The following is a 17,563-nucleotide window of genomic DNA, read 5'->3' as shown; positions in this document are numbered from 1 at the left end:
CAAAAATGGTAGTATAACGGCTCTGAACCTGAAAGAGCAGTGTAGTGCTGAGACACAATACTGCACTTATGTTAATATTACTATCTAATGTCAAGTACCTTTTGGATTTTGACTATTCACTGTCCTGATGGTGAAAACTTGATTGGCAGGTCCTTTGGGAAACATCCTAATGCTTTGCTCTGGAAGATGTTTCCACACAGTTGCAGTTCAGCTCATGTCACTGGGAGCACATACCCACAAATGCTATAGCAGGAAGCATTCACTTGAAAGCAGGAACATTTCCAGGGTTGTGGAGCATCCCTTGCTCAATACTGCAGTTGTCACATCCTCCACTGACTCCCCATGAGCGTTACCAATACCTGCTACAGCTGCTATGAACATATACGAGGATCTTCTACTTGCATGTACTGCCTACGTACCAAAGGAACAGAACAGCAGGTTTGCAGAAATGCCAAACCCAAATGTTCCGAAAAACTAAATGGGCTCCTCTTTCCCCCTTCCCATCACTAAAGTGGATTAAAGTGTCACAAAAATTTAGAATAAATATTTACTTTTGGTGTGGGAATGTTGAGGGTCATACATTTTTGCTTTCTCCCTCCTGTAGCTCTGTAAGCAATAGTCATTTAAATTATAAATTAGCTGAGATTGCTATGTATTTAACTGCGACCAAGAGCTGGACCTCCAGGGAAAATATCTTAGGAGAGCTGTGATAAAATCTTAAAAGCTGGCACCACCGTGGTCATAACAACTTCACTGCTTATCTGTACTGAGTTTAAAAAAAAAAAAGAAAAAAAGACTACTATAGTCTAAGAAACAAAAAATATCAGGGAGTCAGCAATATAATGCAGCAGAAAATGCTTTACATCAAATTAACAAGAATCAAGGATCGTTCTGCAGATATTGTCACCCACCATGCAGCTAACAAAGCAGAAGGGCTACAGATGACAGAGTTAGGTCCTTCTAAACATTCAGGGCTTATCTGCACCCAGAAAGCTTGTACAGACAGTAGCATAAAATAAAACCCATAACTAAAAATGGATTCATTGTATGAGTGTCAAGTGGGGCTTGCCAGTGCCGCACGCTCACAGAGATGCTGTGGTGTGACTGATACAGCTGTGCTGCAACACCAGTTCCTCACTGGGGTACTGATGGGAAGAGCCCTCTCCAGGGGAGCAGCCTGGAGTGGCTGCAGGAGTGCAGAGCCGTTTGTCCTCACCACACTTCCCCAAGGTTAGGAAGGAGCCTTACCACAGTGAAGACGATTTTGGGGACAGAGTTTATTACTATTCATTGTATGAGTTTATTATTATTCATTATTAATGAACTGATGTGTGATCATGGATTTAAAAAGCCAGCAGGAGGTAGCCTTCCTCTGGTTCTAGACTGCAGGACTGGGCCCTGCCTTTTTATTGGTGTGACGGTCTTCCTCGCGTTTATCCTGCGAAGTATCTGTGTTTAAAAGGGAAATTGAGAGAGCACTGACACTGCTCCTTTATTTCCTTTATCCCTCTGCTAATATTTTAAATCCATGGTTTTCCACAGCTTGCAGGAGCTCCTCATTTGCATTAGCCAGTGCACAAGCAAGTTCAAAGGAAAAATGCAGTAGGTATCTTTTCAGCCTGGTGAAACAGCAAGTTATGCCAGAGATGAATCTTGTTTTATATACAGCTCTTTGGCCAAATTCTTAAAATTTTTTTGGCACAGCTTGCTTTAAATGGCATCTTTTTGATGCGCTGTGCAAATCACAGGGAATGCAGTGAGGATTATTACCCAGCCCTTTACAATACTTAGAGGAAATTTAAGAGCTAGGCAAATACTGCAGTCTGGCCCACAGTCTTTATTGCGTAATTAAGTATAAGCCAAGAACCGAGGTGTTTCAGAAAAAGCTCACGGGCTTCACAAAGTTATTTCAATCTCTAGGCAGTGCACAGGTACAAAGGTGGTCCAGTGTTTTTCTCTGAAAAAAAGAAGTTTTAACACCTGCATTTTCTCAATATTTGGTAGCACAGAAAGTGCTGGCCCAGACTCAACTGCTGAGGGCTGCAGTACTCTGCAGAGCAGCAGAACAAGCCATGGTTGAAACCTTTATCGTGCTCTGACTGTGATGCATATTGATCACCATAATTCCCCCCTTGCACTTCTGCCAAGCTGCGCCTTATGAAAATCATAGCTATGTGCAGCAATGAATTCGGCTAGCAGGAATTTAACCATTGCAGACTGATTACACATCGTGTAGTCTCTGGAGACTTTGAGATAGGGTTGGCTGTAATTGATTTAAAGGCTGTAACACCACTGAGCCTGGGTAGTGGTTGTACAAACCCCTGATGGTTTTTGTACCTCAGGAATCCATCTGTTCAATGGATTTGTTCAATGACCTACAGCAGCTAAGCTAACTGACCAGAGCACGAGAATGCAGTGACATGATTGCCAGGTTTTTAGAGGCAGACAAATCGCTGCTGAAAGGCTTCACAGGAAGGGCAACTAGCCCTAGCTCTTCAGGGTCATACAGCTGAAGTCTGTGATATAACGCCACAGAGAGAGAATGGGAGAACATGTACCTTTTCCAGATTTTGATGCTCAGGTGTTATGGGAGGTAATGTCATCCTGCTAAGGAGTAGGTATTTTATCTTACCGTGCTCACTCTGGCCTAGAAAACCTGGGAGTCAACTTTAGTCCAGAACTTAGCATATGCTGAGAAAAGATGTAAACAGTAAGACCTACAGCCTCTACAGTTGGTTACTAGCAGAAAGGATGGACAGAGGCTAATTTCATTTACGTAAAGCCACTCCTTCCCCTCATCCACACGTGTCACATAGTCTGGCTGCACGGAGGCCTTAAAGAAGGAGCAGAAGGTATTTCTGGAAAGGCTTCCTGACTTTTTGTCACTGTCCTGGCTCTCAGCTGTGTTTGTGTGTGTCAGGAGCAGCCAGAAAGAAGAGGATAGAAGGCAAACCAGCAAGCAGAATGTAACTGGGAGAGAGACTAATTTAGGCCAGAGACAGAGGGTAGGCTCTACTCCCTGCTACTCTCCTTAGCTGTCCCGGAGTCCAAGAAGAAGGAACTGAGGATCAGATTTGAACATATCTTTACCTCCAGTGAGAAAGACCTTAGACAAACTAAATGTGCAAATGAAAAAAAGAAGAACTGCCAAGAAGTCCTCCAAGCATGAACCCATAATTTCTGGGCTCTCACTCACATGCTACTCTAATGGTCCTTCTCCTACTGAGCTCCCTGTATGGCTGTTCATCAGTGTTGCCACCTCCAGCTGTCTATTGCTTTTGCTAACAGGGACATCTGCCCTGAAGAAGAATCCAGCTCTCCTCACTCAGTGTAACCTCAGCATAACCCTGTCTTCTCCCTGGCAACTCATGCTCAAGCTCTCTCTTCTTCCACCCTGAATCTGTCTAACATCAGTGACTGCAGCTGCCTGTTGACTCCATGGAGACTCTCACTATTACAGACATTTAAAATGCCACTGATTTGAAAAAAAACAAACAACAAAAAAAAAAACCAGCAAAAGAAAAGCGACTAAAAAACCCCTGGGAGTTGTAGAAGAACAGCTGAAAAGACATCAGGAAGAGAGAAGTGAGAAGCCAGTAGGTGGAAATGAGAATGAGGAGGTAGAAGGCTTTATTAGAGAAAAAACATTAAACCCTTAAGTAAAGTGACAAAAGAAACAATGCATTGGAGGGCTCATGAGACATCAGAAGCTGTGCTCTTTGGTAACATATTGTTATGTCCTCCACCAAGTGCATTTATTTAGGCACTCCTCTCTCTCCCAGTGCCCAGTCAATTACCTGAATTTGTCACACTCAACCTAATTTACTCGGAAAACGTTCCTATTACGCATGCACGCTCACAATCCCCCAACCCCTTTTCCACCCCTATGTTTTTTAAAGATTACAGTTTCAACGAAGGGAGTCCCTGGAAGGACTCATGGCTCTGTGGAAATGCTGATCCTCAGCTCATCTCTGAAGGTTTTGCTCTAATGGTCCTGTGCATCCAATAAAGCCATACGTTTATAGTCCTGTGACTGAGACTCTGCTAAACCACCCTTCATCATTATATCTTAAAGGGTCTTGTTAAAGGAGATCTGTATCATTAATCCATTTTACAACTGGAGAGATGGGGGTTGCAGGGAAATTTATTGTCTGTTGCTATGGCATCAAGAACAGGCTCAACAGCAAGCTTCTTCGGAGCACTCATAATCTGATCCCAGGATTGGCTTTGATCTCCCACAAGTGAAGACCCCACAAAGCTCACTGCTCCAGGCGTCTACTCTTGTGTCTGCCTGCTTCACCTGTGAGTGTCTTGCCTGGATACTGTTCCCTCAAGATGTAAGAAGGAAGATGTGTGGTCTGAGCATGCAAGAAGAAATTCAGTTCCCAGTGCAAAAGTACTCTGGAGCCTCAAGACTCCTCCCCACAAACACAGGATTTCTTTCTTCCTCACTGCTTCACGCCTATCAGTTTTCATGTAGACAACAGCCAGCTCAGAGCCTTGCATAAAGTGGAACAGTAAGGTTTGATTTGTCTTCAACACAGTGACCTGTTTCTCATTGTGGAGGTTCTTCAGTGATAAGAAGGGAGACCGACAGTAGCCTAAGCTGCTGCAGCAGTTTAGGTTAGAGGCAGCACACCCAAACACCGCTTGAGCTCTGCTGAAAGGCAGCCAGTTGATAACAGAACGTGCATTGTTTCACAGTGAACTTCAGATCCACGGCAGACAGAAGAACAAGGTCAGGCAAACTATGTCCTGCAGCTGCCTAGGGAATTGACATCAGAGCTCTGGGGTATATCTATCCTATTACAATAAACTCAATGTGTGTATAAATCTTGTAAACCTTTATTTGCTGAACTAAAGCCTTAATTTGCTGAAATAAAGCCCTAATTTCATTATTTAGCTGCCCACTGTGAGGTGTCACCATGCTTTAAATTAAGCTGTCAGCAGAAGCTGATCTGCACCATTTGTTAAACGCAAATTATGCAGGTCCAAAGTAAAAGCCACTGGTAACAAATTCATGAAGCACATTGCATTTCTAAATATCTGCACTGGAGAGAGGCTACTTGCATGTTATCAGGGCTTTGAAGATATACAACTTAATCACATGGATTAGAAACCTAATATAATGAAATGCAACACAACACACACTCTAGTCACCCTGCCAAACTGAGTCAGGGAGGTCTGAATCCATGATTCTGGGGGTATGATAGCAGCTGTATATAAACAGACTAAATCCTTGACTGAAACTATTCACTAAATAATGCTAAAATAATTTATAACCTCTATTTGCAATACAGATGATGAAGTAGAACACGGAAGCAAATGCAAGATAGCAAGGTGTTAACAAAGTACTGAATGGGAAATTACCACAAGACAGGGTGAATAAAAATACAAAAGGCTGTGTGTACTCAAGCTGGGAGACAGGGAGAAGAGGCAGAGGCCCAAGAAACAACCACGCTGACCCCCTGGTTTCTCAAAGGTCCAGCACATAAACGGCAAATTTTGGCAGCAGAAATTCATAATAAAACTGCTGGGAGCGGTGGGGAGAGGAGGGAGGAGAGATGATGTGACTAAAGAATAGCAGTGCAGCACCAATATTTTAGACAGAAAAAAAACTGCTCCAAAGCAATTGCACACCACTTGTTTGACCCGAAAATCTTCAAAATAGATGTCTGTGGAAGCAGCTATAAAAGATAAAGAGGAAGATGGAACAAATTGCAACATATATCAAAGTCTGATGTTTCAAGCTAAGCCAGCTTTTTTTCACTGATAAAGGAATTGATTTTCTAAATACAGGGAACATAGCAGGTTTCACCAATCTAGGCTGCAGTAAAGGACCTGATGTACACTGAAGCAAGTTGAGAGGCAGCCCTTCGCCACAAAAGCAAATGTCTACCAACGTGCAGAATTCATGCCTGGGCCAGGAAGCAAGAAGAAATTTTGGTTCTGCTTCCTGTGGACAAAGAACCAGGGAGGGATTTAAGACAAAGCTCAACATTCAAGGTCTCCACTAAACTCAGGAGGGGAGAATCTTAGAAACAGACAGCTGCTGAGGGCTTGGGGAAAACAAGGAGAGAATAAGCAGAGAGCATAGTAAGCAAAATAAGAAAAATCAAGGAAAAGAAACATGGGGCTTTGCCAGCATCCCAGAAGAGTTGCAGGTTTTTGGTTTTGCTTAATTCTTTACTCCACTACCAAAGTGCAAAAAAGTGCTTCATTCTGTATACATGAGGAAAAAGCAAGAGGAGAAAAGGCTCAAGTCTAGCAGCCAAACCCAAAAGATCCCACAGAGATAGTATGACAAGGGTGCTTATCTTTCACACCACCAAAAGATAGCCTGGAGTTTCCCTTTTTGCTTCTCTTTCCTTAAAAAATCTAAGTGAATGTTCAGTGAAGTATCTATAACTTTCTGCTTGTTTTGTGGAAAGCACATTTAGGCTACTATTCTTAAAACCCCATCTCTTCCCAGCAACTCTAGTTACAGAGGCAGGGAGGGAGAAAAAGCCTCTTTGCCTTTCTAAGATTTGGGAATAGCGACTCTCAAAAGCTCTCCATGATGTGCCTTGCAGGGTCAGGAAGTAGTGTTCATTTTTCCTGAGCACCCAGACACATTGAAGAATTTTTCTCATCCTTTTGAGTAATACCAACTGTAATGACTGATAAGGCAATATTCCAAGAAGTTCAATTACTACTTTTTGCAGGTACTCACCTAAGACTCACCTACGGCTCACACATCTGGGCCAAAAGAAATCATCATATGTGGATATTCCAATGAATTTGTACCAAGACTAAATTGGCAGCAAACTTCTTTGCAACAAGCCAGGCTGCTTGCTAGGGTACCTTGGAAGGCAACCTACTTAATGAGCTCTGTAACTTATGGCCCTCAAGTTTAGCATGAGAAGACGCACACAAGGAAATCCATGTGTGAGCAACCTAAATTATTAGTCTCTCCAGAGCCAAGCATCCAGGTAGACTCTTTTTGGAGTAAGCAGCTGTATGGAGCTAACTTCCCTGATCATCCAGCATGGGCTACAGCTGCTCAGTCTGTGTCATGTTTTCAAAATGCAGGTGGAATGTCAATGAAAAACATGCTGTTATTTTTAGTTCCTTTCATAAATTATTTCAGCCACTTTTCAACAAACTCTACTTCTCTCATTTTACTGCAGAGGCAGGGAGAAGGTTTCAGAAGAAAACAAGCAAACAATCAGTGTAGTTTAAGAAGAGACGAACACTGTAAGACATCTCTAATAACGTTGACTTCATTTTTCTCAGGAAAACAAGTATAGCTGCAAAGCCAAGATTAATTTCTCTAGCAGGGTTCATATCCTACTACTCTCTCTGAGTCCACTGTATCATCGCTACCCTGTTCTCTTCCACCAGAAGAAAAACAATAGCATGAATGTTTAAGAATAAAGCTAACTACAAGAAAACTTACAGAGCAAGCGCCTCCATGGTCTAAGCTCTTTTAGTGCTGACCCCGCAGGCAAGAGTATTTGATTAGGACTTTGCAACATGCCGAATGTGCTGGAACAGTGGACTCCGGTACCCTGCTTCTCTCTTAATGGCAGTTTACTATCCATCAATATATCCTAGAGGTTATGTGAAGTTCAAGGGTATTTTACCTTTAACTGCGTTCCCATGTCTTTTGTTTTCATCAGCAGCACACAGGCCAGCCCTGAGTAATGAACCACAGATGGTTTGTCTCCACCCCCAGTATGGCAGAAGGTGAAAAACCATTTCACTTCCTAACTTCCATGCATAAAGCAGGAGGCACAGAGAGAGGAGCGGGAGAAAGAAAACCATGGCTCTTCCTCCTTTGCAGCATGTATTTACTGATGATGAAAACCTTAACAGAGGATAAGACTTTCAACTCCATGCTCTGAGCAAGTATCCCTGCCTGCAGCCAGGCCTGTGCTCCATGGAAGCAACACAACCCTCGCCACAGTCACAGCAGACATTTTTCTTCCAGATAAAGCTCAAAAATTCAGCAGTGACAGGGAAGAAGCGATACAGATATTTTCAGCTTTTTTTTCCATTGCTTCTTTTAACTCAGACTGTGAATTCAGACCCAGCTCCCTGTAAGATGTGGTGTATAAGGATGCTTTACCTCTAAGAGTATACAGGGAGGGTGGTGCTGTGACGCCCTGTGGGCAAAGCCCCTCTTGGTCAGTGGGGAGCCATATTTACCACTGGCCCATGCCAGCAGTGACACAAGCCATCCCATCCCATGCATGAACTTGGGACTTCTCATGAACGAGTAAGAAGGAGGGAAGCTAGAGCCCCTTGCACGTGCAGTTCAGAGCTACTCTCTTTGTACTCTGCTGCTACAAAGAAGCAGTAAGTGAGCAACCAGCCCTCCTTTATCTCTAAACACCGAGGGGTGCGGGCAGCCTTAAATGGCTGTGAATTGGGAAGCCTTCAGAGGACAACCAGATTCTCTGTCAGTGCCACAGCGGAAACACAAGCTGCAATGCTGTTCCTCTTCCCTCTCCAAAAGAACCATGGGACGGTCCCCTCAGTAAGGTCTCATAGGCATTTTTTCCACTAAACAGTGTGAAAAAGGCATAGCGGTTTGCAAGCACCATATAAAGCAACCTTCAATGGTTTAGTGACAGAACTTGCTCATTCATTTCTCAGCAATTAACTCAATGAAAGCTCTAACAAAAAACAAATACAGTTTGTATTTATTAAATAAAATAAATAAAATAAATTAAATAAAAATAAGAATGTTATTTTGAAGTGGGCTCTGGGCTTTTTTATATTGCACTCAGCTGAACATTATGTGGCAGAGCTATGGATGTTAAAATTAGAGCTGAAAAGAAAAATGCCAAAGACATGGGCTGGTGAGGACCAATTTGTAAGTAAAATGGGTAGCTTACACAGAATAGCAATGATGGAATTATTCATACAAGGATTTGATTGGCATAACCTTTCTTCAAGGGTCCAGAAGAAGCATTAAGCTCAGCAGAATAGGATATAAACCAGCTCCAGACAGCATGATATGGCACATTTTGAACGTTACCTTGCCAGTCCCGAGAGGGACTATCCCTCTAAGGTGGAAGAAGCCTGAAAAGATTTCACAGCTTAATCAATTTTGTGGTTTAGGTTATTAGGATGTTTCATTCTGTTTTGGTGCAAACAGGGACTAAGCTTGCAATGCTCAGGATGCTTACCTATAAAACGTATTATTCTTCGAAGCAGTGGGTTCAGGTAACAGCACTCTCCAGTCAAAATAGTTTTCTCTTGAATAATTAGGGTTTCTCGGGTTGACTTTATGAAATACATGGATATCTCACCAATAAAAATCTGCCAGGAGAAAGAAATGGAAGGTTAAAAATGACATGAGCAAACATTAAAACATGGGTGTCTGGTTCCAGCCCATAGAAACTACTACACAGCAGTGTGTCGGGACATTGCACTTCCACAGCGTGGCTACACTTACTCACTTGAGATGAACTGACATAGATCCAGCTCCCAGCCAAGAAAAGGATCCGTCATTCTTGCACTCAGTGGCAAGACACAGCAAATATTAGGCCTTCTTATACTAACTCCTGGGATACAGGGGCAAACAGAGCTTTAATGAATACTGTGGATCAGAGAAGCTCCCATTTTTACTGAGATTGGCACAGAATTTGTCATGTCCTGCTATTAGCATTTAAAATTTACTGACAGTATAGACTTCATGGATGGAAGGCTTCTAGACATCCGGGGAAGTGGAAAGTAATGCTGCAGACTTCCACCCCAACTTTTTACCAGCAAGCCTCAGCAATATTGGATGCTTCCTGCAGCCTCTACACCTTCTCGAACTTATATTCGTCTAAGTCTGCCAGATAGGTTACACAGTTCCTGCCAACTTTGAAAAGAAACGTAGATGAAGGACATCCCTGCAATGGAAATTGATCTGAAGTCACAAAACTTTTGGGGAGGTCAGTGAACATTCTGGACAAATACATCATATTTGTACTAATAAAGTAAAAAGTTCCAGGGTATGGGTCCAGCACGGCCAATCACCCATACTGTTACATTGCTAGCACGGTCCCTGCCACAGCCTGGCCTGGTGCCAACAGTCTGTCAGAAAATGCCTGGGACAAGTCCCACGAGGAAGGCTGCCTGCAGCCACTGCTTTTTACGCAGAAGGAGTTTAGCCATTTGGCCACAGTTTGCACATGCCAGCTAGTCTGAGGGCCAGAGGATGACTTCTGGCCTGTTTTATTTACTAAATGTCCTGTTTTATTTATTAAAACATCAAAAATGAAGTCTCCAGGGACCCACTGATCTTTACGTTAGCTGTGCTTATGTATTACTTATTTTTTTCTGATCAGAATATTCATGCTTTCTATAAAAATGATAACTGCTTCCCATAGGATTAGGATCAGTATTTCCTAAGCACTCAGAATTAATTTAAGTCTGTTGCACAGAGGTCTATCTGCCCTAGCTAAAGCTGGACAGAATTTGATCACAGGCTTTAGAGGCAGTGACGGTCCACTCACAGCGGGCACTTCTGAAAATCCCACCTAGCATGTTTTGTCAGCAGGCTTCAGAAGGGGAAACTGGGAGCTTTTAAGAAAGACAGAGTTTGTAATGAAAGTCTTTAGAGAAAAAAAAAAGCCAGTCTGAAGTGGAAGAAATGAGCTTTTAAAAGGGGAGCACTCAAAAGAATTAATTCAATACGTTATTATAAGACACACAAGAGGAACCCATAGTGCTAGGGAACGGTCAGAGAAATGCATAACAAAAGCGTGTGCGCACACACACATGCACACAGACAGCCAGAGTTAGCATACATGTCAAGGAACTAGTCTTAGTTCACTTTGACTGCTGGAATGGTACGTTGTTTCAAGGGCAACAATTTATCCTTATTAAGCCATATGAGCATCCTTATTATTGACATTCAAGCCGAGTATGCTCAACCTCTTTATAATTCTAACCGCTGATGTTGAGAAATGTGGAGTTGTAAAATGTATGTTGATAATGGCATGTGGGGGTGGGAGCCGGTGCATGGGAGCTGCACCGAAGTATTGCCTTTATCCCATTTCACTCCGTCTGCTCTTAACAGAATTGGCAAGCAGTTCAATAAGCTCAGCTCACTAACTATGGGGCTGAGAATTAAGAAAAACACCATCTGCACTAAAGCAGTTTAAAAGTGACACTCTGTTTCAAACCATTTATTATCTGAATTATGATAATGTTCAGAAGTTTGAATTAATGCTTTGGCTCTCTGTCTGCCTGGGGCTGTACATACACATTGAGAGACAATTCACACCCTGAGGAAATTCTGTTCTGTGAAGACATGGGTTACTGGACTTTAAACCCCCCCAACTTTTCAAATAAGAGAGACTTAGGTATAAAACATATTAATAGACCTCCTTTAACAATACATCCATTTTTAAAGTTCCTTTGCATCAGGAGTTAACTGAATATTTTCCTACTTCAATTCCCATCTTTATTTCTATAAATTTGGCTGCCTGGCATAATCCTAGCAACTCCCGTGTGGATAGATTAGTTCCACTTAGACTTAGGAGTAAATTTTGCCAGGCTATAAATCTGTTCAATTCCATGCCACTGATTTAAGCAGAGTTATCCCAGATTTCCTATAGTATAACAGATCAAAATGTGATTTTTTAAGTGAAGAGTGCCTTTGGTTTAATACAGAGTTTAGGTGTATAGTAATAATTTGTGAGGTGATACAAGATGATTCAACTTAACTGGACTATTCTTGTGGTGCCATCTCTGGCACTGAATTTAGTTGCCTAAATTTGAGGATTTTGTTTCATTGTATGTTTAAGGTGGGCTCTAGAAAGTGAGCCTTGCTGTTCTCTAAAAATTCAGTGGGGGCTTTGGGCACCTAGTTCTGGTAGCTGATCTAGCTGTGGTCTGAATGTGGCCTGAATAGCTTCTCATAGAACTGATCTTTTTTTTCGCCAGGCATTTCTGAAGTCAAGTAACTCCACTGATTCTCATGATTTAAAACCTGATGATTCTGCATGAGCAGGGTCCGCATCCAGCCAAGTTGTCCAGCTGGCCTCCCAAAATCAACCACTGAGACTGTGAAGTACCTTAGCTTCTGCCAGAACAGAATCAGCACCCCAGGAATTGGTACAATTCAGTTCTAAATCTGAAATCTAAATATAGATATACAGATATGGGTGGAAAAAGAAAACAGCAAGCAAACTACTTATTTCCGTTTGGGAAAACAATGCAAGGTTAATGAACTGTTGTATTATACTGGCTTAATTAGTTAGTAGAAATGGCAAGAAAATTGCACTGGAGGTTGGGGACTGGTGATCTGCAGTCTGAGGTGATGTAGGCAATAGGGAAGCAAAGGTAGTGCCACTGGATATGATTTTGTTCTTGATTTCCTGAATGCAATAGCAGCCCAACTACACTGAGGTTATGTTGCTTGGGCACTCTTGCTCACATTCCTTTTCATATTACTATTAGGTAAAAATACTACGATGATGGCCCAAAGCCCAAGTATGTAATTTTTCCTCTGCTGACTTCAACCTGTCCAATGAGAAAACTTCTTCAATTTGTCCTGCCTTCCCATTACTGGCAATGTCACCAAATACTTGCTCCTCAACATTCAGCACTCAAAAACATATGCTGCACATGCTTTACTTATTTCCTGGCTCCTCCTGAGCAAAGAGACGGATAAAATGATCTGTCCCATTTTCCTCTTCAACAGACTTTTGTCCATGGCAGATTTGGAAACGATAGTCCTTCAACTTATGAACTGACATTTTCAGACAGCGAAATACCACATCTTCCCCTTTCAAGTTCTCAGCACAACATGAGCACCCAATACTCCCTGCACTCCTGTACAGATTACCAACAGTTAATTAAATTATCAATTTGATCAACAAAACAATGTAACTTGCTTTTAAGGGACATAGAATCTTTATCTTTTCTTTTAATTTTTTTTCCTGTAACACTTTCTGATAAGCTTACAGTCTCCTTGCCAAATGATTCTTTGCACAACTGCATTCTAAAAATAGATTGGTGTAAACATCAAGAAGAGCTGTTGCTGTAAGGATAAACTAAGATAAACAGTCCAGGAATGAATCTGGGTTACAACACAGACGAGGTTGCAGAAGAGTGGCATCCTGGAGCAGCACTCCTGCAGGAACTGTGGAGTGGGGTGAGGGTGGGGGGCAGCCTTGGAGAGTTATATTCAACTCAGAAAAGTAATTATTGATGGTGCTGACAGCCAAGGATGGGCCCAGCTTTAAGACTTTGTTCCTTTTACTAGTTTCTCTCATTCAGGACGTTAGCCTTGTACCTCAATTCAAATCCTCTAGCAAAGCTGAGGACCGCACCCCTGCTTCACTCCCCTACCACGCTAGCAGCCAAAATCTTCCTCCTTAGTCATGTTTCTCCAAACCCCTGATCTTCCTCCTTAGTCATGTTTCTCCAAACTCCTGTGCATGCGGAGCGCCACAATCGGGTTCCTCCTATGCACAAACTGGCTTGTCACCAGTCACACTGCCCCAATCTTGCCTCCTTTTTTCCCTGCCTCCCTTTGAAAACTCACTACAGATTCACTGCAATTTAGTCAAACTGCTCACCCTTCTTCTCCGATGGGGTCTGGCCTGACTGCTCCATGCAGTCCCACATTGCTGCTGGCAGAAGCTGCATCTCAACAGCCCTCCTGCCTCTCGTTCACTGACTCAGCGGCAACAAATAGGAAAACACTATTTTTCTATTTTTTCACGCATTCAGCGAACACAAGTTGCCACAGACAGTTTTCATTTCAGCTGCAATTCCACACAGATAAAGAAGGAGGAGCGTCAGCCAGGGTGCACAGAAGCGATGCAGGAAGCACAGTTGTGCCCACAGCCTGGGATTGCCTGAAGCCTCCCTGTGAAACAACACCCTTCTCCTGCTTCCCATGAAAAAGTACAACTGATGGCATTTCCGATCACAGCAAGAAGATGGAGATCCCATATTAGGAAGAATTATGTGAAGTACAGCTGTCTGTCTTTTCTATGTATAAAGTTTACATTATTCTGATTTCTGGGAGTTTTTAAATCTTTCAACTTGTTTACTCTAACAGCATTCTTGTGACACAGTCAATCCTTGTTAACACCACTTATACATAGAAACTGCAACCAGAGACATCCTATTATAAACAAAAATCTCTGGCAGCAAACAAAACTGAACCTGGGTCTTGGGACATCATCACTCTCCTTTCTGGGCAGGTTTCAGCAAGCTGTGTGACATTCCTGAATCCTCTATAAGAACGTGTGTGGCTGCATTTTTAATGTCACAAATAGAAAAAACTCAATCAAGTCTGCAGCATTCAAATAGCAGCCAAGGGGAGGAGCAGATACAAGGAAGGCACTGGCTGTGAGACAAGCTATGTGCAGAGCACTCAAAAATGGAGAATATAAGCAGATGAAGCTTATGGGGCTCAACCCCAGTCAGCCAGTTTCAAAATGACTCCACACAGCTCTCTCTGGGAAAAGCAGGCCTGTCCACCAAAAAGTGACCTTTGCAAAGTGCTCCAGCAGGTGATTCATCAGCACTGGCTTGCATTGGGCCAAAAGCAATTCTGTCCTTTTGCATCACGGTGTATCTGAGGACTGCATTATCACAGCTGCCTCTTCAGGCTCTACACGGGAGCTCATGGCTCCATTCACCTGTCATTAGATAAATAGCAGAAAATTTTCACTAGCACTACAGAATGCAGAGGCACAGAATCACACAGTGATTTAGCTGGGAAGGGGCCCCAGAGGCCTCCAGTCCAAGCCCTACTCAAAGCAGGGCCAGCACAGACCGCAGCATTGAGCAGTTGTGTTACAAATGTCTTCAAGAACGGAGATCCCACAGCCCCGAGGGGGGCACTGCTTCAGTGTTTGACTACTGTCATTGTAAAGAGATTTTTCCTAATATTTAATCAGTTTCTTTTCTTGCAGCTTGTGTTCATTGCAGGGTTGTCTCTTGTGCTTCGAACAGTCTGTCTCCATCTTCTCTACAGTCCCCACTAAGAATATGGCTCATATTGACTTTCACTTAGTGGTGTTAGTTCCTTAATTCCTTACATCTCCCTCGCAGTTAGCCTTAGGCCCTGAGGGTTATTGATCTGCCATTCTACCTGCTACCTACAGTGCCAAATATTGACACTGCACTGCTGAGACTCCATAGTCAAACCGGGTGGCAAACACTAAGCAACATTCTTATTGAGAAAAGACACCTTAGGAGGCAAGCGGTCATTGAGGTCTGCCTTGGCACCCTCTCCAGGACACAGTATTTCTGCTGTGATCTGCAGCCAGGACCCTGACCCAAGCCTGCCTGGGAGGGCAGAGGTTTCTCCTGATAGCATCAGTACCATCGCTGGTCATGAGGAGTAGGGATCAGCTGAGAGTTTTTGCAGACACTCTCTCATCTTTGCCATCACCTTCACAGATCTTCTCTAGCCCACAGGAATCAATGCTGTATTTTGCATAACTACAAGAGGAAATGAAGCAATGTCTTCAGCTGAACATTGCAGATCCAGCTCACCCATAATCTTCTGAGGACAAAACCTTCATCTGCATTCCATTACTTAGTATCTCATTCTGGTGGGTTTTTTTGTTTTGGTTTGGTTTTTGTTGTTGTTGTTCAATGAAAACAACAGCAAAGAACAGTTAAAAGTTATTTTCCAGAAAAAAAGAATTGGTTTCTTTTATTCCAAGTCAAAAGGGCCAAAATCCACAATTTGGATTCTAGCCTGCCCAAAACCCACAATTCCCTTATCATTGTGCTCAAAAAACGAATTTACTGTGGTAAAACTGTCTAAAATAATTATACTGAAGTTCTAATCAAGAGAAGAAATTTCCCACAGCTCTGCAGTGTTCCTCAGAAACTGGCATGTGACCGGCACCATTACAAAGTCCTAGAGACACTGGCAGTAGAAGCATCTGAAAGTGTTACACAAAACAAACAAGATGTATTTATTTTCCAGAATGGTGTGTAAATACCAGAATAGAAACATTTACACAGAGTCATGGGCACACCTTTGCCTCGCTCCTACGTATCCCGGCTTGTCATTCACCACTTCACAAGCTGGGTCCTTAGCAAACCTCAAAAAGAGGGAGACAAGCCGCCACGCGCAGAGGACACCTGACAAGCAGCGGGGCTCTGCCTCGCCCTGTGAGCAGCCCCAGCTCTGTGTCCCGACAATAAAAGGAAGGTGTAGCCAAATGCCCTTGGGTGGAGATCCCCCCGCTCTGGGACCAAGCTGAAACGGAGGCCAGCCCTGAAAGCCAGGACCACGCAAGCACCATGTGTGGTACATCTCCTTGGAAAAGGGACGTATCCTTCCTTAACGAGGAGTAAGGGACACTCCAGGCACTGACGCTGACCTCTCATCCCCACTGCTGCCCAGCTTGCCGTGCCAGCACAGGGGTGAAGTGTGGCGGGTAGGAGACTGTAGCACAGGAGTCTGTGCTTCCCGGCAGCACTGTCACCAGCAGAGCCTAGGGATTTCTGCCTGAAAAAGCCAGGAAGAAGCTACTGTTACAGAGCTCTGAGCTGCATTAGCCATTCTTGGTTTTCCCGGCATCTGCTGCTGAGCAGACGCAGGGGAATCAGCCAGCACAGGCTGAAGTTCCCTGGCTTCCCTTCTAGAAATAAATCACTGTAATAACATGGCTGTACTAAGCCAAAGCCAAGGAAGCAAGGTGGCAGAGAGAATAGGAAAACCATCTACGAGAATGGTGTTTCTGAAGCTTGGGAGGTAAGTGCAAATTGTAGGGAGAAGTTTGAACAGTTTCCTCCTGCTTCAGATAACTTTGATCAACACTGTAATTCATCTTCTAATTAATAATCAGACCAGTTCAGTTTGATTGATTCCAACATTATCTGAAAACAAATACTCCTTTGCACAAATTAATAGCACTGGCCAGTTAACAATTAGATGTAGGCTGCCACTTCCTCCCTGGAAATGGAAGGAAAGAAACTGAAGATTGCGTGAAAACAGTAGTGGCACTTTCTATTCTACTTTAAGGAAACAAGGAACAGTGTCCTTGAAGCTTTCTGCTGCTGTTCAGCATTCATTTCAGTGAGCTGGCTCTGTTCCTAAGCCTCTCTGCTTCTCTCGGGCGGGCAGACAAATCACAGTGTATGGAGCAGTGCAGGCAGCAGCTCTGAACTCTGGAAGGATTGTTTAGTACCAGCTGGGGAATTGGCTGATTTGCAGTAATCTCGTAATGGGGAAAGCTCGTCTTGAAGGACACTAATGAATGTGGTGGAGTCATCCCAGAATATTTTTAAGGAAATGCTTTGAAAATTTTATGTTTGTGCAAAGCAACCTGTTCCACTTTAAACATTGTTTTCATAAAGTTGTCAAACTGGCAAAAATTAAAAAGAATTGTTAATTCTCCCCCCCCCCCAATATTTTGGAATTGACAGTGCATTGAAATATTACACTTTCTCCCAGGCTCTGCATAACACCCGGCTGTGGGACAGGTCACTTTTAAATTCACCAGACCTGTGATCATGGAACTCAAGCTCCGGTGCTTAAACGTTTGTCCTGGTTTCAGCAGGGATAGAGTTAATTTCCTTTCTAGTAGCTGGTACA

General features: G+C 43.1%; 1 protein-coding gene across 1 annotated transcript in view; it reads right to left on the bottom strand.

Annotated features, from left to right (window-relative positions):
• Positions 1-17,563, bottom strand: part of PLPPR1 (phospholipid phosphatase related 1) — a 78,775-nt gene that overhangs the window by 12,087 nt on the left and 49,125 nt on the right. Inside the window, exon 3 of the mRNA XM_009290950.1 lies at positions 9,177-9,309. Coding sequence (XP_009289225.1) covers positions 9,177-9,309 — 133 coding nt within the window. The remainder of the gene's footprint in view (positions 1-9,176; positions 9,310-17,563) is intronic.

Source organism: Aptenodytes forsteri, unplaced genomic scaffold, assembly GCF_000699145.1.
Source record: "Aptenodytes forsteri isolate BGI_AS27 unplaced genomic scaffold, ASM69914v1 Scaffold462, whole genome shotgun sequence".
NCBI lineage: Eukaryota > Metazoa > Chordata > Aves > Sphenisciformes > Spheniscidae > Aptenodytes > Aptenodytes forsteri.
This window is presented reverse-complemented; position numbering and strand designations above follow the sequence as displayed.